The sequence below is a fragment of the Micropterus salmoides genome, unplaced genomic scaffold (genome assembly GCF_014851395.1).
Source record: "Micropterus salmoides isolate LMB-PRFRI ecotype aquatic unplaced genomic scaffold, ASM1485139v1 Ms_hic_scaffold_4, whole genome shotgun sequence".
In the NCBI taxonomy this organism is placed as follows: Eukaryota; Metazoa; Chordata; class Actinopteri; order Centrarchiformes; family Centrarchidae; genus Micropterus; species Micropterus salmoides.
The window spans coordinates 16,563,754-16,586,213 of NW_024043372.1; the positions used below are offsets into that span (position 1 = coordinate 16,563,754).

General features: G+C 40.3%; 2 protein-coding genes across 4 annotated transcripts; one reads left to right on the forward strand and one right to left on the reverse strand.

Annotated features, from left to right (window-relative positions):
• Positions 1-77: 77 nt before the first annotated feature.
• Positions 78-16,952, forward strand: mars1 (methionyl-tRNA synthetase 1). Of its 3 annotated transcripts, none has more exons than XM_038697508.1 (22): positions 225-327; positions 2,276-2,366; positions 3,014-3,092; positions 3,430-3,561; positions 4,338-4,413; positions 4,644-4,816; positions 5,855-5,964; positions 6,134-6,250; positions 6,546-6,749; positions 8,187-8,388; positions 8,781-8,855; positions 9,091-9,261; positions 9,778-9,873; positions 10,636-10,753; positions 10,983-11,196; positions 12,609-12,740; positions 13,110-13,214; positions 13,578-13,773; positions 14,449-14,520; positions 14,802-14,828; positions 15,124-15,246; positions 15,866-16,952. In XM_038697508.1, exons 1-22 carry the CDS (start codon positions 225-227, stop codon positions 16,013-16,015), a joined length of 2,766 nt encoding a protein of 921 aa, XP_038553436.1. In that variant the 3' UTR covers positions 16,016-16,952. The 3 variants fall into 3 exon arrangements, with proteins under 3 accessions (XP_038553437.1, XP_038553436.1, XP_038553438.1); XM_038697510.1 differs by lacking the exon at positions 15,866-16,952 and adding an exon at positions 15,428-15,454; XM_038697509.1 differs by lacking the exon at positions 14,802-14,828 and having other exon boundaries at positions 78-327; positions 15,866-16,015.
• On the reverse strand, positions 16,571-20,786 carry ddit3 (DNA-damage-inducible transcript 3). Its single transcript, XM_038697521.1, has 4 exons — positions 20,635-20,786; positions 19,097-19,158; positions 18,587-18,795; positions 16,571-18,375 (listed from the first exon to the last, which is right to left on the reverse strand). Exons 3-4 carry the CDS (start codon positions 18,740-18,742, stop codon positions 17,593-17,595), a joined length of 939 nt encoding a protein of 312 aa, XP_038553449.1. The 5' UTR covers positions 18,743-18,795; positions 19,097-19,158; positions 20,635-20,786; the 3' UTR covers positions 16,571-17,592.
• Between the last annotated feature and the right edge of the window lie 1,674 nt (positions 20,787-22,460).

The window sequence follows — 22,460 nt, forward strand, 5'->3', positions numbered from 1 at the left end:
CAATTTGTCAGATCGCGACCCTTTCTGTGAACGACACAGACACGGCTCCAAAACTACATCTCCGCCATTTGTAACACAGCCGGCACTGCTTGCATCAGCGTGTGGACGGCACACACAGACAAAGTTTCTCCCGGCATCTACTTGATTTAAAGTGAAAATATTGCCACTATTAAAGCCAGTTATCGTTTCCAACGCAGCGAAGTAAGTTAGCTACCAACGGCAAGATGAAGCTCTTTGTAAGTGAAGGCAACCCGCACTGCCTGAAGGTGTTAGTTGCTTTAGAAGTGACCGGAGTTCAGTGCGACGTCCAGTATGTCAACCACGAAGGTGAGAGACAGCATGGTTTAGCTTAACATTTAGTGTGTGAGCAGTGCACACTCAGGTGTTCAGTATCAATCAGTATTTACCTTCATGCCTGGAAGAGTCTGGGTTTACTTGGATTGGGTTACTTGTGGTCGAGTTGTAGGGCTGTGTTATACAGACACAATCCAGTGTATTGTTATAGATATATAGATGCATGGATAAAAATATTCTTTAATCGGTCTGTCAGTGTTTGTATAAATATAATTTTTTTCCCCCAAAGTGATAAGACTGACTTGAGCCTGCCAACAGTTTCACTTCATTGTCTGATAAGACATGAAGTGTTATGCTGCCAGACTGGTTAAGCTGCACCCATCAAAAAATCTTGATAGATAACCTGGCCCTTTTTCAGAATGCAGGTTTAACAATCTCTGAGCGTAACCCTGAGCTCTGACTTGAATAAACTTGAGATGGGAAATTCCATTTTGTCTTTTCAGCTCCACCACAATCATCCTCACTCAGAAATCCTCACATCATCTCCATCATGATAACTATGATAGGAATGTTCCATCGGTGTGACTAATCACAACATGACAAATGGTTGTTCATTGATCAGTTACAGCTTCATAGATATTTGTTTTTAAACACTGATTACTGCAGCAATGTAGTCCACGCTAAAGTTTCAGTGTGAATGACAATCTGAAAGCTTTAATGTCCACAGAGTCGCAGTGTTATAAAGAAGGACCGTGTAGCCTATAGATTTTATTCTGTGCTGAGGATGAATCCACAATGTGGATCTGGTTTGGCTGCACCCAACAAAATGTTAAACAAAACAAAAACAAAGATGCTGGCATATATATTTATTGATGGTAATAAAAGTCTGTACGATGATCTTGATATATTGATTTCATCCAGATCACTCCCTCCTTGGGCGCCATTAATGGTCATGGACTTATTGGACTAATCTCTGAGTAAAACAGTTGATGTGGTTTAATGCAAGTAGTCCTCCCTAGCCTAAGTTCAACACATTTCAACACAGAATATGGCGGGAGCATACGGACTGGCTATACTCTTGCTACTGTAAAGACTTTACAATGCATAGTCTAGTGGAACATCATCTCAAAGCTGCTGTGTAGAGGAATTGGGAATTTCTAATCCAATAATAATACATCACAGCTTCAGGCTTATGGTCTGATTGTCTCAGAGATGTGAGAGAGGCTTCACTCCCAGTCCCAGATGTGCGCTGGTCCTCTTTAGAAGCTGGATCACAGAGATGAATAACCAGGACCATCTGGCATGCAGCCACAGTGGATGAGGGATGAAGGACTGTACTCAGAAGTACATTTTGTATATAAACACACACGTCACTATGCATTTTGTTCAAAGTCTAGTCTATTGAACAATACACTACTGTGCTCATTGAACAGATATTATATCTGTTGTTGCCTTTCAGTTGAATCATTACAAAGTCTGAAATTTTGCACATTTATTAAGGTTAATGTAATGTAAAAACATGTAAATGTTATTCCTGCTGTATTGAATCCTAGAGCCACCGTAACACATCCGATTTTATTGTCAAAGAGAAGACATCACTAAAAATCAAATCCTTGAGCTTCTACGTGACCTTGGTTTCTTCATAGACCATCTAGTAACTTAACCGATGCTGAGAGCTTGATCACAGGATTATCCTTTGAGCATGTGAGGAGTCTTGTTCTATTGGTTCTACTTGAAGATACAGAGTTAAATTCGAATATAATCTCAGCCCAGATCTAATGGCTTTAGATTTTTCTTCTGTCTCTAAAGACAGCTATCCGTTATTAGAAAGAGGAACTACAGTTTGTATCAACATGTCCCATAAGGGGAATAATCTAGTCTAACTAGTATAGAAAAAATTCTCGACTACATAACCGTCTTGCATTTTACTTGATATTATCTTAACAAATATTGTGACTTCCGTTTCTTTCTTTTCTTCCAGTAAGAGTGGTGCCCTTCCTTAGCCGTCCAGCCTTGCCAGCACTGCTCCTGCCCAGTGGAGAGCACCTGTTCAGCTCCAATGCCATCTGCCAGTCAGTAGTTTATAGTTCGTCCTGCTTGGCCATTTATGAATGCCAATGCCAAGTTGGCATGAATATGGAGGCTGTTAAGGGTCATTTTAACCACCAAAATATATTTTCACTTATCTTGATCTGTATGTAGACCAGCAGATAGCGTTGGCTGTAACTGCTCCGGTTTTAATGCCATAAGCCCCACAAAAAAATTGTGTGGCAGCAAAAACTCTGAAATAGGTATCTTGAAACCAAAACTATCTGCATGGCTGTATACCAGTAGAGCTTAAATGGCAAGATGTGTTTTTGTAATATGGGTAAACTGATCCTTTAACCCTGTCAGCAGCCAAAGCTGTGTTTGTCCTATTTTAATGGTAGTTACAACATTTCATTGACAAGTGTAATTGGTGATGAATCTTACGTATCTGGTAATGTATTTATTTGAAAATGCTTCTGTTATACCATAGAATGGTAGAGGCTGGCAACGATATCAATTTTAGCTTTAGTTTGACAATGATTACATTGCAATAACTTTTTTAGGCACCCTGTAACTAACTCCAGAGGACGGAGCACATTTGTGGCAGATGTCTGTATTTTAGGTGTGTTTCCTTTTGAAACCAAGTAAGCTGCAAATGTTTAACAGGACTTCCATCTGCTTTCAACTTTAGATACCTGTTTGAAGTAAGTGGACAAGGCTCCAGTGAGCTTTGCAGTCAGTGGCTTGAATGGGAGGCCACAGATCTCCAGGTAAGAGCTACATAAAAAACAGACAGTTTCGGTTTGCTGCTAATCTGTTGTACAAACATACTAAACCTCCTTGAGATGCAAACTTTTTTCAAATCATGTTTTGGTACATTCTCCTCTTCTCTCTCTGTTCCACAATGTGTAGCCAAAGGACACATAAATCCATGCAGCTAAACTCATGCTCTCAAAAGAACAATGTGCAGAAAAATATCTGTCAACATGTTCTATAGGGTGTAAGGAAATTAACTGTTTAACCTCAGTCATGCCTCTTTGATTTACTGCTTGATCTAATGCCAATTAATCAATTCTAATTAATCTCTGCTTTGTCTTACTTTTGCAGCCTGCGCTGTTACAGGCCCTTCACATGGCAGTGCTGCAGGGAAAAGGATCAGAGGTGTCCAAGGTCCTCCAGGGGCCCCTAAACCACTTGGAGCAAAGTTTGAGCAAGGGGAAGACGCAGTGTTTAACTGGGGTACACATTAATAATTTCAGTGCCCATTCAGGTGCCATGTATAGTGTGAGCACATTTAGAAGAGAAAGGCAAACATACCCACTTAAACAAGGCCTTTTCAGTCTCTATAATATATGATCGCGTGAAAAGTTCACGATGCCTCTTTGGAAGCTGAGCGGAGCTTAACTGAGCATCTCCTCTAACACACCAGGCTCCTCCGGCAACATTTCCTTTCTTCTCTTCTTTATTCAGCTGCTGATGCTGAGCTAGTGATGCATTTTTAAGTTAAAACAATTTATCTGGGGAGGAAGTCCCTTATGTTTCAGAAGTGCCTGAGTGTGTGTAATGTAATGCATGTCTGTGTGTGGGGTGGATGGGGATCAGATCTCTGTGGCATCTGCAGCCCCTGTGGCAACAAGTCATCTGCGTCTGTCATATATTTCATGTGTACAGAAATGTGTTTTGTTAAGTCTCTTGGTGATAGGCTTAGCTTGGAGGAACCCTGTGCAAAGCTAAAGAAAAACTGTGGTAAGCACATACAGTGAGGCCATCACAGCAGTACATATAGTCTATATTTATTGAGATGCACACTGTGGTCATGATGAAAATAGTCTTCCTCATGGTTGTACTGTATGAACAAAGTCACAAGTGGGCAGGTGGATTCCACTTCTGCTTTGTTCAGGGCATTCACAACAAGCATTTAGGATTTTAAGGTCATGGCAGAGCAGGTTCAGGAGTGGTGTGTGTTAATTGCTTGAAAAAAAAAAAAAAGTTCATTAAACCGTGCTGTGTTTCAGGAAGCCGTTTCAGTTGCTGATGTTGTTTTGGCTGCTGCTCTGTACCCCGTTTTATCTGACTCGTCACTAGCACTGAGTAAGAATAAATTTGAACATGTTTCTTATTGTCCATGCATAAATTGTCCATCCATGAACTCATTTTCTGAACTCATTTTTTTAAATACCTCAACTTCTGCATTTTCATTAAACAAATTTCTTTCCTTTATTTACCGTCTTCCTTTATTTAACTTTCAAATGGTTTATTTCCAGATTTTTTTGTTCTGTGTTTGAACGCTCCTTACCGCAAACCTCTGCTTTCCTTTTCAGGTGAACACAAGTGTGTGAAGGCTTGGTTTGACCAGCACAGTTTCCAGTCTGCTGTTCAGAAAGTGCTGCAGGGAAAAGGCCTGCAGGGCTTAAAGAGCTACATGCAAAGGCAGCCCGCCCCACAAATCAGCCAGTGCAGTGATGCACGGCCATGCAACAGCAACCCTGCTGAGGTATTAGCCAGATCATCGGGATAGCTAGACCTAAAGCATTCTTACCGATCAAAAAAGCATTCAATGGTGTGTCAGTGCATAACTACACAAGAAACGTGTGTGAGGTTTCCAAGAACAGAAACCTTGCGAGACACGTGTATTGTCACACGTTTCCGTTCCCACATTTTATGTCTTTTCTTCACTGTAGCTTATTTACTTATTAGAAAGAAAGTTAAAGCATTCGGCGGGTCGCGGGGCTTGAATTCCCCTCACTTTAACTAAACAGGGCTCTCTTGTAAAGCAGACGCAGTCTCCGTGTGAGAGTTAACCCAGCTCTATGAAAGCTACATTAACACCCGTGTTAGGATATAGAACATGCGGCATGTAGAGGTTACATCACTATTTCTTTATCCTCTATTCTCTTTCTTGTGCGAGCATTGGAGGATTTGAACCTGTGTCAATCAAATGTAGCAGGAGCAGTTTTTGCTCCCTGTCAGAGGAAGTTGCAGAGTGTTTAAATCTCCATGCTTTAGCTTCAGACTTGGTGGACAAAATGTCAGGTAGGAGTTGGTGGTATTTTTGTGAAGTGTAACTATGGAACATATAAATCTTTTTTATTTTGATTCTTTGATTTGTCTTTTTTGAAATGGTAGTTTAGTGAGAAGGTGTTTTTTTTTTGTTGTTGTTGTTTTTTTTTAAAAAGGACTGCCCCTGTTAGGAAAGGGAAACACTTGTGAACTTGAGCAACTCTCTTCATAGCCATAAAAGTTGTGGAAAAAGATTTTAAACGAGTCCCCAAAGCCAATTCATTATAGATTTTTAATGCCAGTTTTATGGTTTCACTGCTTTCAGTCGCAATAAACTATTATGTTTGTTGATCAAAATTTCCATGATTTTAAATAATTGATTTATAGAGGTTTTGGTAATATTTAACAAATTGAAGTTACTAAAACAGCAGGATTAAAATACAAATATCTACTTGTGGATATTACTAACCTTACAAGTTGGTTTTGGTTTAATTCCCAATGAATGATTCTCAATTTCTAAATGTCTGTTTAGGGTGAGGAAGGTGAGCGTGTGGTTTCAGAAGAGGAGATGGAGGCAGCTGCTCTCACCTGGAGTAAAAGTTTGAACGCCAGCCCATTGGCTACAGACAGACAGCACCCCATGTAAGTAATTAAAAGTGCTGTTTCCCATTCTAGACATTAAGCAGACACTCAGTGACTTGCAGTGTGTGTCTCTGTGGCAGTTGAGGATGTTATATGATGATGTGGGGATCACATTATCGGCAAACTTCCTGTGGCACAGAAACTAAAATGTTCTGTTACATTTTAATAGTCTGCCACAGGAGGGCAAGCGAAACGTGCTTGTGACCAGCGCCTTGCCTTATGTCAACAACGTCCCCCACCTGGGCAACATCATTGGCTGTGTCCTCAGCGCTGACGTCTTCTCCAGGTTGGAATTTGATCTTGAAATTCCTTTTTTTCTGTCTGCTAACAAGATACTGATGATCATTGTCAAAATAATGACCTCTGTACAAAAACAGTTTTTTTTTTAAATGTACACAAGAGCATGCACAATCCTGTGTGTGTGTGTGTGTATATAATGTACGCATACTTGTGCATAGAATACAATGCATTTATAGGGCTTCTCAATATCACAATCACAAAGATTTCCATCTCTTGCCATCCCTCTCTCTGAGTGTCCCTTATGTCTTACTGTACTGACTCCATTCTTGTTCTCCTCTAAGGTACGGTCGTCTGCGAGGCTGGAACCTGCTGTTCGTGTGTGGCACAGATGAGTACGGCACAGCTACAGAGAACAAGGCCAGAGAGGAGGGTCTGACACCGCAGCAGATCTGCGACAAGTACCACGCCATTCACACCAGCATCTACAAGTGGTTCCAGATTGGCTTCGACTTTTTTGGCAGAACCACTACCGAGAAGCAGACAGAGTAAGTGGATGCAGGGGAGAAAGCTGTAGTTGGCCTGTTTTGTAAAAATATAATCTCCTGTTATGTGATAAATAGACAGGTCTTTCATCATAGTCAAAAGTAAATAGCAGCACTAGCTGAATTGTGATCTCTCCAATAATAATCAAGAGCTCACTTGATGAGTACTGGTCTTGTACTGGGTTGGATGTGGTTCTGATGCTGCTTGGTTTTGGTGTGAAAGAGAAAACGCATTTCCATACAATTACAAAACATTGGATTACTATAATCTTTCAGTAGATACCGGTGTGGATGTCTAGCCCCCTCAAGTATAAATTCTAACCCTTCATCTCAGAGATTATTGAGCATGATTGTAGAATGTAGGTTATTGCTTACATTGCAGAGGTTTATCAAATAAAAAAAGAAATCTTAATAAAACACATGTTTTAAAGCTACAACATGTCTGGAGCTACAGTTCTCATGTGTGACACCTGACCACGTATGAACTGGTCAAACACTGGTACAATACATGGTTTACTAACAGGTGAGGCTCCACCTCATTGTAATATAATGATGTATTTAGAAAGAGAATCACTTTTAACAACTTCACTTTTTTTCTAAAGTCAGCCCTAAAGGAAAGGCATTGGCTGAGTCAATCTAGGAAAAAATACATTGGACATTCTGTACTAAAGTTGTCCATTTTATAATATTGATGAGGTAACGAAAGTCTGGAGGTGAAATTAATTGCTTCAAATTATGTATTGTTGCTCAAAGGAATTAATGAAAGCAATGGAGTGGATGTGATGTGATTATTTTGTGTTTGTATAGAAATGATAAGATGGGTTTACCTACTTACACGTGGATATGGGAGACAAAAGAGAGGCGCTTTTCCGTAAAGATGTGAGACTTTAATCCTTGAGCTTGTACATAGAAAAGGATTACAAAGATAGTTTGTTTTTGGGCCTTTGCTTTGATTGAATACAACATAAAAGGCATCAAATACCATGCACCAGAACCATGTTCTTTGAAGAAGGAAAACGGCCCAAAAGATAAAAGGTTTTTTTTAACTTGATTCATGAAAAGTGCTTTGGATATCAGGTCTTACAGTTTAGGTTTACCAATCCACCACCAAATGTTACCATCTTTGTTTTTTGTACCATTTTACTTCATGTGTGTTTTACCAAATCAATAACACTTCTTCAAACCCTTCTTTTTCTAGTATTTTTTTTTCTACATTGCAATATTGATCCATAAAGTTTACATCATTTTCTAGCCAACAGGGAAGAGTAGTATCAATCGGAGTTGGAAAACAAAAATGGGGTCAGGGTTTAATGGCTCATTAGTTCCCACAACACAATTGTCAGTTTGCTCATACACCTTTAACTGTTTAAAAATTCTTTGCAACCAGGCACAATCCCCGAAGTACCTTTCAACCATCTTTGTCCTCTGTTATCCTTTCAGGATAGCCCAGAACATTTTCTGGAGACTCCACAAGCATGGTTTCCTAATGGAGGACACGGTGGAGCAACTGCACTGTGAAAAGTGCCAGCGCTTCCTTGCCGACCGCTTCGTAGAAGGAATCTGTCCCCAATGCAGCTACCCAGAAGCTCGTGGAGACCAGTGTGACAAGTGTGGACGACTCATTAATGCTGTGGAGCTCAGGGTGAGTTGGAAGGAAGCATGTTGATGATAAAGGGCAAGAGGAGAATGATGATAATGAATTTATGGTTATTATTGCCATTGGCGGTATTGCTTTACCATTTTGTTCTTTTGTTAATATATAAAAGACAAAAATCATGTTCTGGTACTAAATTTAAGTATTTGGTTTTCTACTTTGCCTTATCTTTGCTTGTTTACATGCACTTCTGTTGGTGAATTCTACATTTCGCAGGGTGACTTATTAACTAAAGCAGCAGTTCGTGTATAGTCTATTTGGGCTGCTGTATGAAAAATCTACACACCCCTAAATTGCAATTACAGGTGAAAAAAAAAAACCCCATCAGGTTAAACTTAGCCTAAACATTGTTGATCATTGTTGATGGCTGTCCCCTGCAGGAACCTCAGTGTAAGGTCTGCAGGCAGACTCCAGTCATCCGCTCCTCCAAACATCTTTTCCTGGACCTGCCAAAGGTATGCTTTTCACACTTTCCTCTTTTGGTCGCAGGGATCGAGACATAGTTAGCCTGTACAAGTACAAGCATCAGGTGTAAAGTTGAATTCCATGTCAGACAGCTTGTGGAAGGCAGTTATTCCTGTGGTAGTTTTATTATATAAATGACTTCATTCTTTCTAGAGCTGTGGCTTAGAGTTAAGACATTTGGTTGTTTTCGTCAGCATTTTCAATCTCCCTCTTTCTTTCATGCAGCTTGAGACTCAGTTGGAGCAATGGCTGGACAAGTCAACCAGCGAAGGAGACTGGACGGCAAATGCCAAACAGATCACTCGCTCCTGGCTGAGAGATGGACTCAAACCTCGCTGCATCACCAGGGACTTGAAGTGGGGGACGCCAGTACCTCATCCCGACTTCAAAGATAAGGTCTGCTCTTGTCACACTAAAAAAAAACTATTTTTCACATTACAAAAACTTGTTATTTGATAGCATTTGCTTGTTGATAGTTTATTAAATAGTAAAAAAAAATCCATTTACCACACTATTTTTTTCCTCTTTTATTGAAGCATAATAAAAATCTACTGCTGAGCTAAATTACCTGCTGAGAAGATAATGAATGCAAACACTTAATATCTAAGGTCCAATTCCTAATTAAACATTGAAAATGACCATGCACTTAATCAACTGTTTGCAAATGCTGCGGTGATGATACAGCAGTGCTTTCTAATAGCACATGTGTGCTTCATTGGGAGACTGTCTATGTCTGGCATGTCTAAACATGTTAAAACACTGACCAATTCTTTTAGTATGTACACTAATGCTCCTACCCCTTGTTTCCTTTTTTGAGTGTGATTCATGTCATCCAGAATGAATTTCTGGAACACAAAGCAATGCAAAACATGCATCCTTTGTCACTCATCATGACTCTTGCTGCCTCTGCAGGTGTTCTACGTGTGGTTTGACGCCCCCATTGGTTATCTGTCCATTACCGCCAACTACACCGACAAATGGGAAAGGTGGTGGAAGAATCCTCGTCAGGTAACCCATCCCTCGCTTGCTTCTCCCCTCCAACACACATGTCTGAATTTATGAGCCGAGCAGAGTACTGATGCACGGGCTCTGCAGAGATTTTGTCCTCTTTACAACATAGAATGGGTCTGATTGCTTTTTTCATTGCCCCATCTGGTGTTTTGCAATCTATATTAGAACACAGTGTAATTCCTAGCCCATATAACCCTAATGTGAAACAGAGGAAAACATAACTTCCTCTTTTAGTATGAATAAAATGTACGTTCAGTTTTGTACAATGTGGTTTGAACTCTTGTGGTCCACTTCTAGATTCCTCCCCTGTGAGACAGTCTCAGCGTATCTACCATAGGTGTTCTTATTTTTTGCTGTTTGCAGTCATCAGCTTTACTTAGAAAGGGGGATATATATTTTAAGCTTTCACACCATTCGGCTTCTCACAAACACAGTAGCAAATCAAGTCATGCTGGAAACATGTGGTGGTTAGCTATCTTGTTCATTTACATGTGGAGTTAATTTAACTGCAAGTTCTTTTTTTTTTTTTTTTATCCAGCAGATTAAAAAATCTAACATATCGTCTTCACTCTCACTGACTCATTTCAGGAGGATTGAGCGCGTGTGTGTGTGTGTGTTGGCCTGTATTTGCAGAGAGAGAGGGGTGGGGGTGGGGGTGGGGGCTAGAGAGAGCTGATAAGTCCTCTTTGAACTGGATGATCTCACGATGATCTAATATGATGTCATCCTCACAGTGCAGTGTTATGTTTCTGTCACCAGGTGGAGCTGTACAACTTCATGGCCAAAGACAACGTGCCATTCCACAGTGTGGTGTTTCCCTGCTCCCTACTGGGAGCTCAGGACAACTACACTCTGGTCAACCACCTGATTGCCACTGGTAAAAGCTTATTTTGATGACTGATTTCACCTTTTTCATTTATTATTTATACGTAATATTAATAGACTATTTGGGATTCACAACAGATCTTAAAATGGTTTTAAAAATACTATAATGGCACATTCACTCTGTTTAGAAGCTATGCAGCACAGACATCGTGAATGGTCACGTTCACACTGGAAATTTAAGTTCAGCTTTGAAAGTAACTGATTCTGTAACTTCCCCACAGAGTATCTGAATTATGAAGACACCAAGTTCTCCAAGAGCCGTGGTTTGGGCGTGTTTGGAGACATGGCCAAGGACACGGGCATCCCGTCTGATGTGTGGCGGTTCTACCTTCTATATGTCCGTCCAGAGGGACAGGATTCAGCCTTCTCCTGGGCTGACATGGCTACAAAGAACAACTCTGAGCTTCTCAACAACTTGGGCAACTTCATCAACAGGTTGATAATAGGCCCATATTTTTAAATGATTTCTTGCTTTGTACATGTAGCAAAGAGTAAATTTACAGTCAGTGAGAAATAGATCCACGTCAGAATTCCGCTTTCCCTAATGACCCTAACAAAGTGTCCTGCACCAGTCTCCTTATAGCTTAACACTCATGGTACTTATTCAGTGCCATCTGACTTTTTGTTACTGGGCTTTCAATTTTGATCGTTTTATCGGTTGAGATCAGTCACCAGTGAAATAAGAAATGGGGCCATCCACCTCAAGTTGCTCACATTTTGTACATAATAAGTTTCACTCAACGAGTAAATACGCAGCAAAACTGTCATCCAGTCCAATTAACAACTAAGTTTCCAAATTCTTGTACTCATTGAAAAAAGTCTGTTAGAGCAGTAACTATTACAAGAGGCTCACCCTAGTTTTCTAAATTTGTTTGGGATGGTGTAATTTAGCCCCAATTACATCGCCTCAAATGATTTTTTAAAAGATCAGGGTTAAATCCCACATCAAAGATTTTTCTCTGCAGCTTTTTTTTTTTTTTTTTTTTTAAAGTACCTTGATCTTCAAAATTGGTCTCGGGCAGCAACGTTGATGCCTAATTGGTTCAAAAATATCTTGTAGATTGCATCCAGCCTAAGGTGTTGGAGGTAGAAAGTATTCTGCTTCAGAAAAGAAATTCTGTCCTTGCCTGGATCACCAAATCACAACATCATTAGCGCCAGTGTGTCAATCTGATGCGGGCTTTTTCAAGTTCATATTCAATTCTGGGCTGTGGTTTGCCAGCTAAATGCTGTCCAGTTCAAATATTGACTGTTGAGAATTTAACAAATTATCAGCTTGACAAACCGAAATGGGTAAATCCTTACCTAAAATGTACAAGCAGCAAATATTACTTAATTGATTATGATTGATTCAGTTCTTGTAACAATATGAATATTGCTCTTTTTTTCCCAGGATGAAAAACCTTGGGGCTTAGCAGTTTCACTAATCAAAGACTAAAACAAATTAAGAATGTTCACACAAAGTTCATGTTCTGCACGTCAAAATCACAGTTCATTGTAAATTTAAAATATAGAACAGACATGACAAGAACCTCACTACGAACATCCTCCTGATTTACACACAAAGCTCATTTTTTAAAAAGGAGTTGTGAAGAGGCTCAATGCAGCACACAGTTGTATTAATTTTGTACTAGCAGAGCACTGTATTACATCTGGCAACAAAATCTATAATTTATAAACAATTAGCAAGTCAAGTAACATGCCCTTCTCTCGTTTTGCTCTCTCTTTCCCCATTTCTCTCACTGCCCTTTATCTCTCCGTTCACACATTTCTTCTTGACCCCCATTTTATTTTCATCTGTCTCGTTTAACCCACCCTCCCTTCTCCCCTCCCTTCTCCCCCCCCAGAGCTGGCATGTTTGTCGCTAAGTTCTTTGAGGGGTGTGTGCCTGCGATGGAGCTACAGCAGGAAGATAAGAAGCTCCTGGCTCTGGTGGGTTGGGAGCTGCAGCAGTACATCCAGCACATGGACAAAGTCAAGTAAGATGTCAAAATGGTTGATGTTGGGATTTAGACAGAAATGTAACAGTTTTTAGAATTCAAATTACTTTTCAGAAGTAAAATTCTGCTTGTCCTTAATTAGTTTAATTCACTGATTTTAAAATGATTCAAATTAGAAAATGTACATGTAAAGCGTCAGTTCAGTTTTACATTATTATTAGATTGGTAATTGTATCATCTTGAGATGTAGCAGTAAGCATACTTGCAGATAAACCCATACTTGGACTTGTACAGGAATAGATTCTGTAAAATATGCTGTGGTATCACAACTTCCTAAAAGTTAGATTAACATTGGTCCGCTGCCATTGTCCAAGCTGTCATCAAATTCTCCTTGAAATGTTCCACCAGAATCCGTGACTCCCTGAAACACATCCTCAACATCTCTCGCCATGGCAACCAGTACATTCAGGTCAACGAACCGTGGAAGAAGATCAAGGGAGGTGACACTGAAAAGTGAGATGGCCTTGACCAGCTTAACACAATCTTGTACCTCTGTAGCTTCATACTTGGTAGATAGGTCTGTGTTGCACGTTGTTAGCTGTGACTCAAATGTGTGAATACTCATAATATGTTAAAACGGAGACCGACCTTTTGAAAAAGGACTCCTCCATTCACAGTGATGTAACACTGAGCACAGGAAAAGATCATTTGATTTAGCGCAGGTTGAATTTGTGAAATCAATTACTAGAAGAAAGAAGTGCATGTGCAGCCAACTAGAGGAGCAGTAATTAAAATCAATGTCTATCCATTGTAAGAATAGCTAAAAGACCATTTATTGGCATCTGACTGACTGATCTCCATTTATCCTCTTTTTAGGCAGCGTGCGGGCACAGTGACCGGTGTGTCTGTGAATGTCGCCTGCTTGCTGTCAGTGATGCTGTTGCCATACATGCCAACGGTCAGCCAGACCATCAGGGATCAACTCAATGCCCCGCAGTCTTGCATCAATACCATGTTGCAAGGCACTGGCACCTTTGTGTGCACCCTGAGTGCCGGCCACCGCATTGGCACTGTGAGTATGACCTGAAGAAGTACACACACACACAGCGCATACATATGCAGACACACAAACCTGTGGAACCTTCTGTTAACACTGGGTGATACAATGAGGATGCAACAGTCTGTCAATATTTTAGTACTCTGGAGGACATTGTAGTCACGTGTATACACGCTTAATAATAACAGTAATAATAATATCCTAGACGGTGTGTCTGGAGGCCTCAGCCTTCAAAAAAGTAAGTTTCTCTCAGGCCACTTGTCCCTACAGGCCTAATTGTGGTGACCTGTGTCTGCAGCAGCCTTTCCAGCGCAGCATTCGATCTCTAAGGCTATCGTGATTCCTGACTCTAGACAAAGAGCAGCAGACGATACTATTCTGTCACAGAGTAATGCACCATACAACTTCTCTGGCAAATCACGTCTTTTGTCATCACTGTAATGCTGCATTGAAGAGTGGTGATCATGATCGAAACTCTGCAAATTTCTCATACATAGTTATCTACTTACTTACTTGCATAATCCTCTTTGTTCAAAGATGAGCACAGAGCCTCCAGGTTAATTTTCCAGCACCACTGGCCTTGGGCTGGATCCACTATCACAAAGTTTTCGCACTATTTGTGCGTGTATTCTTTTTTATTTTTTAATTTCTACCTTTTTGTTCCCCCTGCCAACCCGTTTTTATTCCCAGGTCAGCCCGTTGTTCCAGAAACTGGAGGTGGACCAGATTGAGGCTTTGAAGAAGAGATTTGGTGGACAACAGGTATTTGATGTTTATGATGCCTAATGGTCTGTGCCTGAGTTCAGTCAGGTCTCGTAGTAATATAGGTTGACTATTTATGAATAATGAAATAAGAGAGAATTGACAATGCATAGCCTTTTCACAGGACTGTCATGAATAAGAATTTGTGCTGTATTCGGAGTATCTTTTGAAACATGATGTAGAGCAAACACACGATAAATGGTCAAATTTTGCATTAAACATCCATCATATAGATAAAAATAATCCCTCTCTAAACCTTCTCTTCAACCGCCTGCCTCCAGCCGGAAGATGAACCACCTAAAAAAAAGGTATCGAGCGGTATTTGTGTGTGAGACGAGTCGGTCCACACTGGTGCTGCTGTGTCAATGTTAATTACTGCATGCCTTCACTAATACTAGCAGCTCAACTAAAGTGCTCAGGTTTTTCATTTTTACTCATCCCCTTGTGTCCAGTGTGATTCACTGTCCATTCACACTTAATGACTCATAAAACCCCTTTGATGTTTTGAGTGATGAGTGTTATTGTCTGGAATGAAGTAAGTCATCTCTAGAAACAATACTGTCAAAATGTCTCAAACCTTCATCTGTCCGTTTCCACCCTCAGACGACGGCCCAGAATGCTGGCAGCGCTGAGCCCGCCGTTGTGCCAGCTCCTGCCGCTCCTGTCGCTCCTGCCAAGGGGGACCCAGAAAAAGCCAAGCAGCTCACACAGGCTGTGGCTGAGCAGGTGAGATCGCTGGCTAGAGGCAACATGCTCCTCAGCTACCAACTGTGAACCCAATTCTTTCATACACAACAGCACTATAACTTACATTTTGTTCAATAAGATTATTATTAATTGTATTGCTTTGTGTTTAAAATTGTCTTCTTATAACTGGGATAACAAAACGGATGTCCTCTTCCGTAAGGAATGGAAATGATCTCCTCAAAAATCAAATTGCGCACACAACAAACTACCAGCCGCTGAAGTAAATAACGATTCATTTTATAAGCTACATTTAATTTGTATTTCTATTTGGAAAATTATATGGGAATGCTTGACATTGTAATTTAATGATCAAGATTGTTTTATCTACAAATTTAAGATTGTTGAATTTTTTAAATACATAAAAAATTTTGTAATAATTTTTTGGGGTTTAATTTTTGGGAATCAAATGTTTGATTCACTGTATTTCCAAACCCAGACAGACGCATGTAATTGCAAACTAACAAACAAATGTTAGTAAATTGCGTCTTATTTGACAAGAAAGCGGCCGAACTGTTTTTCCATATGAGCTATAATGTTTAACTAATAGACAAATAGTTGTGAGAAATCTATTTAATCCTGTCCATTTTATCTATCACAGGGGGAAAAGGTGCGTGCACTCAAAGCCCAGAAGGCAGAGAAGGCCGTGATCACAGCAGAGGTAGCCGTACTGTTGGACCTGAAGAAACAGCTCACTCTGGCTGAGGGGAAGAGCCCTGAGCCTGCACCTCAGAAGGGCAAGAAGAAGTGAGACAGAAAACAATTGGAAGATGATAGTCAGAGGAAGGGAAGAGTAGAATGGCTTGAGGTATGATAGTGGAGAATGGGAACAAGATGTACACGGAGAGAGAGAGGAGGGTATTAGCTTAAGGCAAAGCCGTGACAGGATCTAAGACAATGTGGTATTGGCACTGAGGACTAATGAAATGCTGGATAGGCCGACGGGGAAATGAAAACACACAAAGAGAGAGTCAAATGAATACAGCTACAGAATGGAGGGATTTTTCCAAATCCCTACACCAAAAGAAACTGATTTTATACTCTCCCTGTGATACAGTCAGCATACCATATTAGCGTTGGAAGATGCGTTGTGCATTTAAAGATGTTTTTTTATATCCTCTGGGAAATTGTTTTTTGCCATTTGCTACAAATACACTTTTTGGATCCAATGAATTAAGTTAATTTAAACTTATGTACTCTAATCGCACTCCCTGTCTCGTTTACCTTTTTACAGTGCTTTCTACAGAAAAAAAATTCATACACAAGTGATTAAACAGGCAAATTAACATTACATGACACAATGAAATTGCACATATTCTTTTATTGCAAATTTGTGATTACAGTGAAGATAAAATAAACGGTATGGTAAAATACATGTATTTGATGTCAATGATAAAAGGCATGCATATAATTCTACAATTAACAATTTGTGACTACAATGAGACAGTGAGTATGTTGGCATTTTACAGTACAAGCCATTACAGTACAAGTGTGTGTGTGATATATATTTTACAGCATTATATAAAAATAGTAAATCAGGGAAGAACTTGTGGTAATTCTACCACAAATCCCCATATTGATAGAAAAGGTAAGCTGAGAAAGTATAGCCGGGTCCTAGTTACTTTATAAATACACATAAGCCACGGGGTTATAAAAAAGTAAGAAACTGTATGAATTCTCCCCCCCCCAAAAAAAAAAAAAAAAAAAAAAAAAAAATTCTCACATACTCACACTGCACTGGGCACTTTCAAACTTTTCCTGAGCTCCTAAACTCTCCACAAATGGGGGCAAATAATCTCTGCTAGCCAGATTGCAGCCCTTAACATAGGAGTTACAATTATTGCAAAATGGTGGGAACGGGTGACAATGAAATGCACATTCTGAAATAAGTTCCTTTCTGTCCAACATACAAATCAGCAAATGCTCCTGTTATTTCTACCATCATATTTGATTTCACTTAGTTAGGCATTCTTTAAAAATGACAAACATTCATCAGAACCACCGTATCATTTGCACTTAGAGCTGTCTGTTCTTCCTTTTCCTTTATACATGCTGTGTCTTTATTTGCCGCAATGCTGTTGCAGCCCCTTTTCTATGTGCCTTTTCTTGTCTTGACTTTCATACTTCTTGCCATCTTAAGCTCTCCGTCTTTTCCAAAAATCCTCTCTTATAAAATATAATCTTTGGTTTCCCTCCTTTCTTGTCTAAAAAGGCATTTCATGACCACCATAGTAAACCTTTCCCCCCACCACTCCTTATTCCAATTCTGTAGGACCGGTCATCTTTTATTCCTCTCTTCCATCCTCTGCTCACATTTTTTCCCCCCCCTCATTTCCTGGTGTTGACTAGTCTCTCTATCAGGGCTCTACGTGTCCTCTGTACCTCCTCTCCCAGCCTTTCGATCTCCGCTTTCAAACGCTCATTCTGCTCAGTCAGCTCTTGTACCTTCCTTTCGTTCTCCTGCTCCCTTTCTTTGCGACTCTTTTTGGCAGATGAGTAGGATGGGGATGTGTGCTGTGTGGAGGCGGCGTAGGAGGACAAGGCACCGTTGGCCCTCTCGCTGGTGGTCCTCTTGCGTTTTCCCAGGCGGGAGGACGGGTAGACAGAGGGAGAAGAGACAGGTGAGGAGGGAGAAGAACAATTTTGAGATGGCGACTGGGAGGCTGAGGAGGAGCAGGATGGAGAATCGGGGACACAAGGCAGTTCCTCCTCACTGGCTGAGGGGGACGCAGGATGGACATTAGCCTGGTGGTGTTGATGGTGGTGGTAATAATAGCTACCGCTGATCACCACTCCGCTTGGATCCACCATTCCCACACCTCCTTCGCTCAGCAACTCGAAGAACTCTGGAGGCAGCAGATCACTGCCGCTTCCTGCCGAGCTATCGCCGCTTCTCCCACTATCGGCCTCTGCCCGCCGATCTTCTGCAACAGCTGGACTCATGCAGGAGGAGGAAGAGGAGGAGGAGGATGACGACGAGGTGTGATGCAGAGGCTGAGTGTTGTGGATCTCTTCTGTTGCCCTCTGAACACCCTCACCCCACGTCTGGCTTCCATCCGTCAGCCAGGTCAGAGAACAACTCTCCAGAACGTCCAGAAACTCCGGCTCCTTCTACAAGCACAAAACGGAAATATCAACACCTGCCAAAACATATAAAATACGACAGTATAAGTCCTTTTCACATCACTTAGTATATGAATGGAATTTATTCGCAAAATGGTAAAACAAACCTAAAAGAGAAATATTAATGAAAAATACATTTGACAAAATCGCTTACACTCATCATGGGTGTGATAACAATTTCCTTCTTCAAGCTACTGACCTCGGTGCATGTTGGGGCACGTGCTAGTTTTGCCCCTCCTGCGTCGGAGCCCAGAATATCCTGCAAGTCCTCATACCACGCCTCCAACTCTGCACCACACAACGGCCCCACGCCAGGGGGGTACGGCGGGGGCAGGTGTAGCCACTCGGCAGTCATCTCGCCAGTAGGTCGCAACTCACAGATACTCGGCCACACGGTTCACACTGGACCTGACGAGTGCAGAGCAACCTCACGTTAGACCAACAAGTCACAAAAACCATGATAATCACAATTAGACTAAAGTACAGTATACTGGGAAATCCACTTAATGGTGAAGGAATAACAGTGACACTACATGAGGAAATTAATGCACTAAAATTGCTAATAAGCGGAATTTGAAGATCCAAAATGTGTAAGAGGTTTCAATAACTTAATTTCCAGTACAAAGTTATTTAAAATAAGCAAGTGTATTCAGTCAAAATTTTAGAAAACATGCAGCATTCATAATAAAATCTGATAAGACCAATTTACCTTTGGAAAGTCTCTGTTAATCAAGTCTGCCAATTTGTTGGAGATAGCTTGTCCCAACAATTCTGAAAGAGAAAAGTATTTGATGGGTTAGTCCTTAAAAAAAACCAAAAAAAAAAAACCTGAATGTTTCTTCTAACAGCTGGCATTTGCTGAGATTTCAGAATAAAAATGATGATTTGCACAAATACAGAGCAAGCTTGGTGTGGAAACAAAGGGTACCTTAAATTAAACATTAATGGCTGCTCTGGAAAATGATGAAAAATATAAATAATAATACAAAGTGACAATTGTTAGAACAAGGATGGTAATAAAATTCATGTCACTTGATTCTTGTAAACAAAGACCAAAATGTTCTCTACTGCGCCCCCTGCCTTCTACGGTCCTCAAAACATGATGGGATCGATAAACAAGTGGTTAAAAACGGCGAGTAAACCATTATATAGGGCCTGACAGTCAAGTCAACTGTTATTGATTACTTAACAGCTGTTCAAAATTACTAAACAGCCATACCAGTTACTATAATTATAGACAAAGCTTGTAGCTGAAATAGTTACTATAAAGAAGAATTTTTGCTTTTTTCACCTTTGATGACCAAATAAAAAAAATAATTAAAAGAACATTCTTACATATGTGTAGCGTTGGCAGTGATGTTAATTACTAAACTACAAAAAGAGAGAGAGAGGAGAACGAAATCCTTTTAACTGGATCTCAAATGTTGAACTTCCGTGGTAGCGCGATCACACAGGCAGTAAAACGTCAATTACGTGAATAAAACTTATAGATTTTTATACAATTCTTATATTCAAAATATTAAGTATTTTCTTTTAGTTTAGACTAACGTTACATGTCCACTCTGAGCCAAGACAATTACGTCATGGAAATGCAAGTCCAGCAGGAGGAATGGGCGAAACAAAAGGAAACGCACTGAGAGGGGAAAATAGTGGGTTGGGAAAGAAGACATAACAATGTAAACATCTATGCATTTAGTGCTAAACGTTTGCTTTAAAAAAAAAAAGGGGGGGGGGGGGTATTTGTCAAACGTGTGTGTGTGTGTGGGGGGGGGGGGGGGTAATTAAAATCTACAGCTGTCAAAAATAAAAGCCCTTCAGTTCAGAGTCAACAGCCCCACTAATTACTGCCAGACGTCACACGGAGTCTGCTAATGTCTCTTATTTTATTCAAATTACATGACAGTGAAACATCTAACGGGAAGTATTTTGCTGTCGAAGCAACAATATTTGCAAAATTATTTTAAAACGTTTGGCACGCTTCAACAGTCAAAAGTTCCTCGTTTGAAGTCCGTGTGAGCTTGACAACTTGTCAGGCGAAGCAAACACAACACATAAAAACAACTCTGTAAATTGAGATTGATTAAAACAACTGGTATTCTAAAAATGGCACTGGGATAGCTGCCAGAAACATGCTTTTTTTTTGTCTGTCCAGTCCCCTAGACCACTTCAAGAGTGCGTTAAGTAGCCGATAGTCCCCGGAAAGACTGAAAAACATGGACTAACTAATTGTCAAGAATCTCCACTTACCCTTTTTCTTTTATTCGCTCGCCTTCTCGACTGTCTTGAACTCGAATGTGGATATTTTAGTGAAAATTGGTGATAGCTCATGTTAACCATTGTTCAGTCTTGACAGCTGAATGTGATTTTTCGGAAACTCCCGGCGGTGTTTATATTGAGGGAGAGGCCAACCGAACTATGCTTGAGAAGGTGGTTTCATCACAGCCTAACAGCAAACGGGATGAGCGACGTTGCAACGCTCCAATCAGAAGCGCGGAGGTAAGATCTTTCCCTTGGCGACATCCAATAGAGTGGCCGGAAAACCAGCACCGAGGCGGGGCCTAGTGTCGTCTCAGCTGGTTGTTTTCTCGCTAGCCTGTATAGTTTGTACGAGCAGCAATTGTGATGCAGTCATAAGACGGCCAGGACGAATTTGGGGCGTATGGGAGTCACATGAAAGGAATGATGCAATGCTTGGCAACCAATTTCTAGCTGGGGATAACACCAGCAGAATCAGAACATGTTTTATTAAACAGTGTTGGCTCTAACTAAAATCTAAAAATATACATATATGCATGGATATCTAATGTCGAAGAATTGTTTGTTTCCGGAACACAATAGCTGAAATGATTTGCTTACGATTTGTTTTATCGTAGCAAAAAATTAAAAAACATCTGCTAGGTGTCCATTTAGCGCTTACTTAGCCTACTGATTTTTATTCATTGTGTTACCGTCCGCTTGTTTTCACCTGACTTTTGATTGCAAGTGCTTGTCTAAAGTTTTGTCGGTGACACTAACATCACACACCCCCTTTACTCCTTAAAGCACGAGGGACAACATAATAACCAGTCCTCCTCTTGAAACGACACTTTGCCACCGGACCAGAGTGCTTTTGGAAAACAGGTGCCTTTTTATTTGTCAGGCATTTGTAATATGCCACAGACCGGGCTGTAGGAAACACATGTACACACAGTGGTGTCATATTCTCATACATTTCATACCGCGCGCTCTATTGCAGCTCCGCGAGATATCAAAACACACGCCCGGCCGGTGGAGCGTCTGTGGCGCGAGCACGCGGTGCTGGGTGTGATCCAGCAGCAGACTGTCCCCCTTTAAGTGTCCGGTAATATCTTTAGTTGTTGGTGCTGAAATGCAGCAGAATTCTTTATCAGCATCGTGATTAAAAAAAATAAAAAAATAAATAAAAACTTTCATTAGGCCTACATTGTATCTCTGAGAAGTGGCTATGGATATAACTGGATCAATTATTACAGAATTATATGGCTCCTTTTTACTGTAAATCACTTTAATACAAGGTGGGATTTCACAAGAATAATATAGGCTGACACGTCACACTATAATAATTTCATCGGCATGTTATGATAGACACAGACACGCTGTGGTGTTTATAACAGATAGGCTATATAGGCTAGAGGTAAAAAAAATAAATAAAATAAAATGTAGGTTTAAATGTTAGTTTTACCGCATCATAATTCGCACTATTAGACCAAATTTAGTCCCTATGTTGTCACATTTGCCGATATACATTGAGTATGATGAATGATTTCATCATCAATGATTTCACTAGAAGGTGCACACTAACGTTATAGCTTTGCGACACCACATACTTGATAAAGTCACAGTAAACTTACTAATGAGCAGTAGCCTATTTTTTTATAGATATATTAATATTTAAGAATCACTATTAGGTCCCTATATTGAAAAGTTAGAGCCACTGAGGTCCCTTTAATGTTACAGATATAATTATATTGTCAACATAAATTCATTATTCAGAAAGTTCACAGGTACACGACAATCAATAAAATCTAAATAAATGTGCATTTTGTACCAAACAT

Bases quoted from the DNA above. Each gene is read 5' to 3' on its own strand.
- ddit3 (XM_038697521.1), bottom strand. From the start codon at position 18,742: ATGACTGCCGAGTGGCTACACCTGCCCCCGCCGTACCCCCCTGGCGTG. The intron at 18,376-18,586 runs GTCAGTAGCTTG...TTGTGCTTGTAG, and splicing joins GTGCCCCAACATGCACCGAG to AAGGAGCCGGAGTTTCTGGA.
- mars1 (XM_038697508.1), top strand. From the start codon at position 225: ATGAAGCTCTTTGTAAGTGAAGGCAACCCGCACTGCCTGAAGGTGTTA. The intron at 11,197-12,608 runs GTTGATAATAGG...CTCCCCCCCCAG, and splicing joins TTGGGCAACTTCATCAACAG to AGCTGGCATGTTTGTCGCTA. The intron at 13,774-14,448 runs GTGAGTATGACC...TTTTATTCCCAG, and splicing joins CCGGCCACCGCATTGGCACT to GTCAGCCCGTTGTTCCAGAA.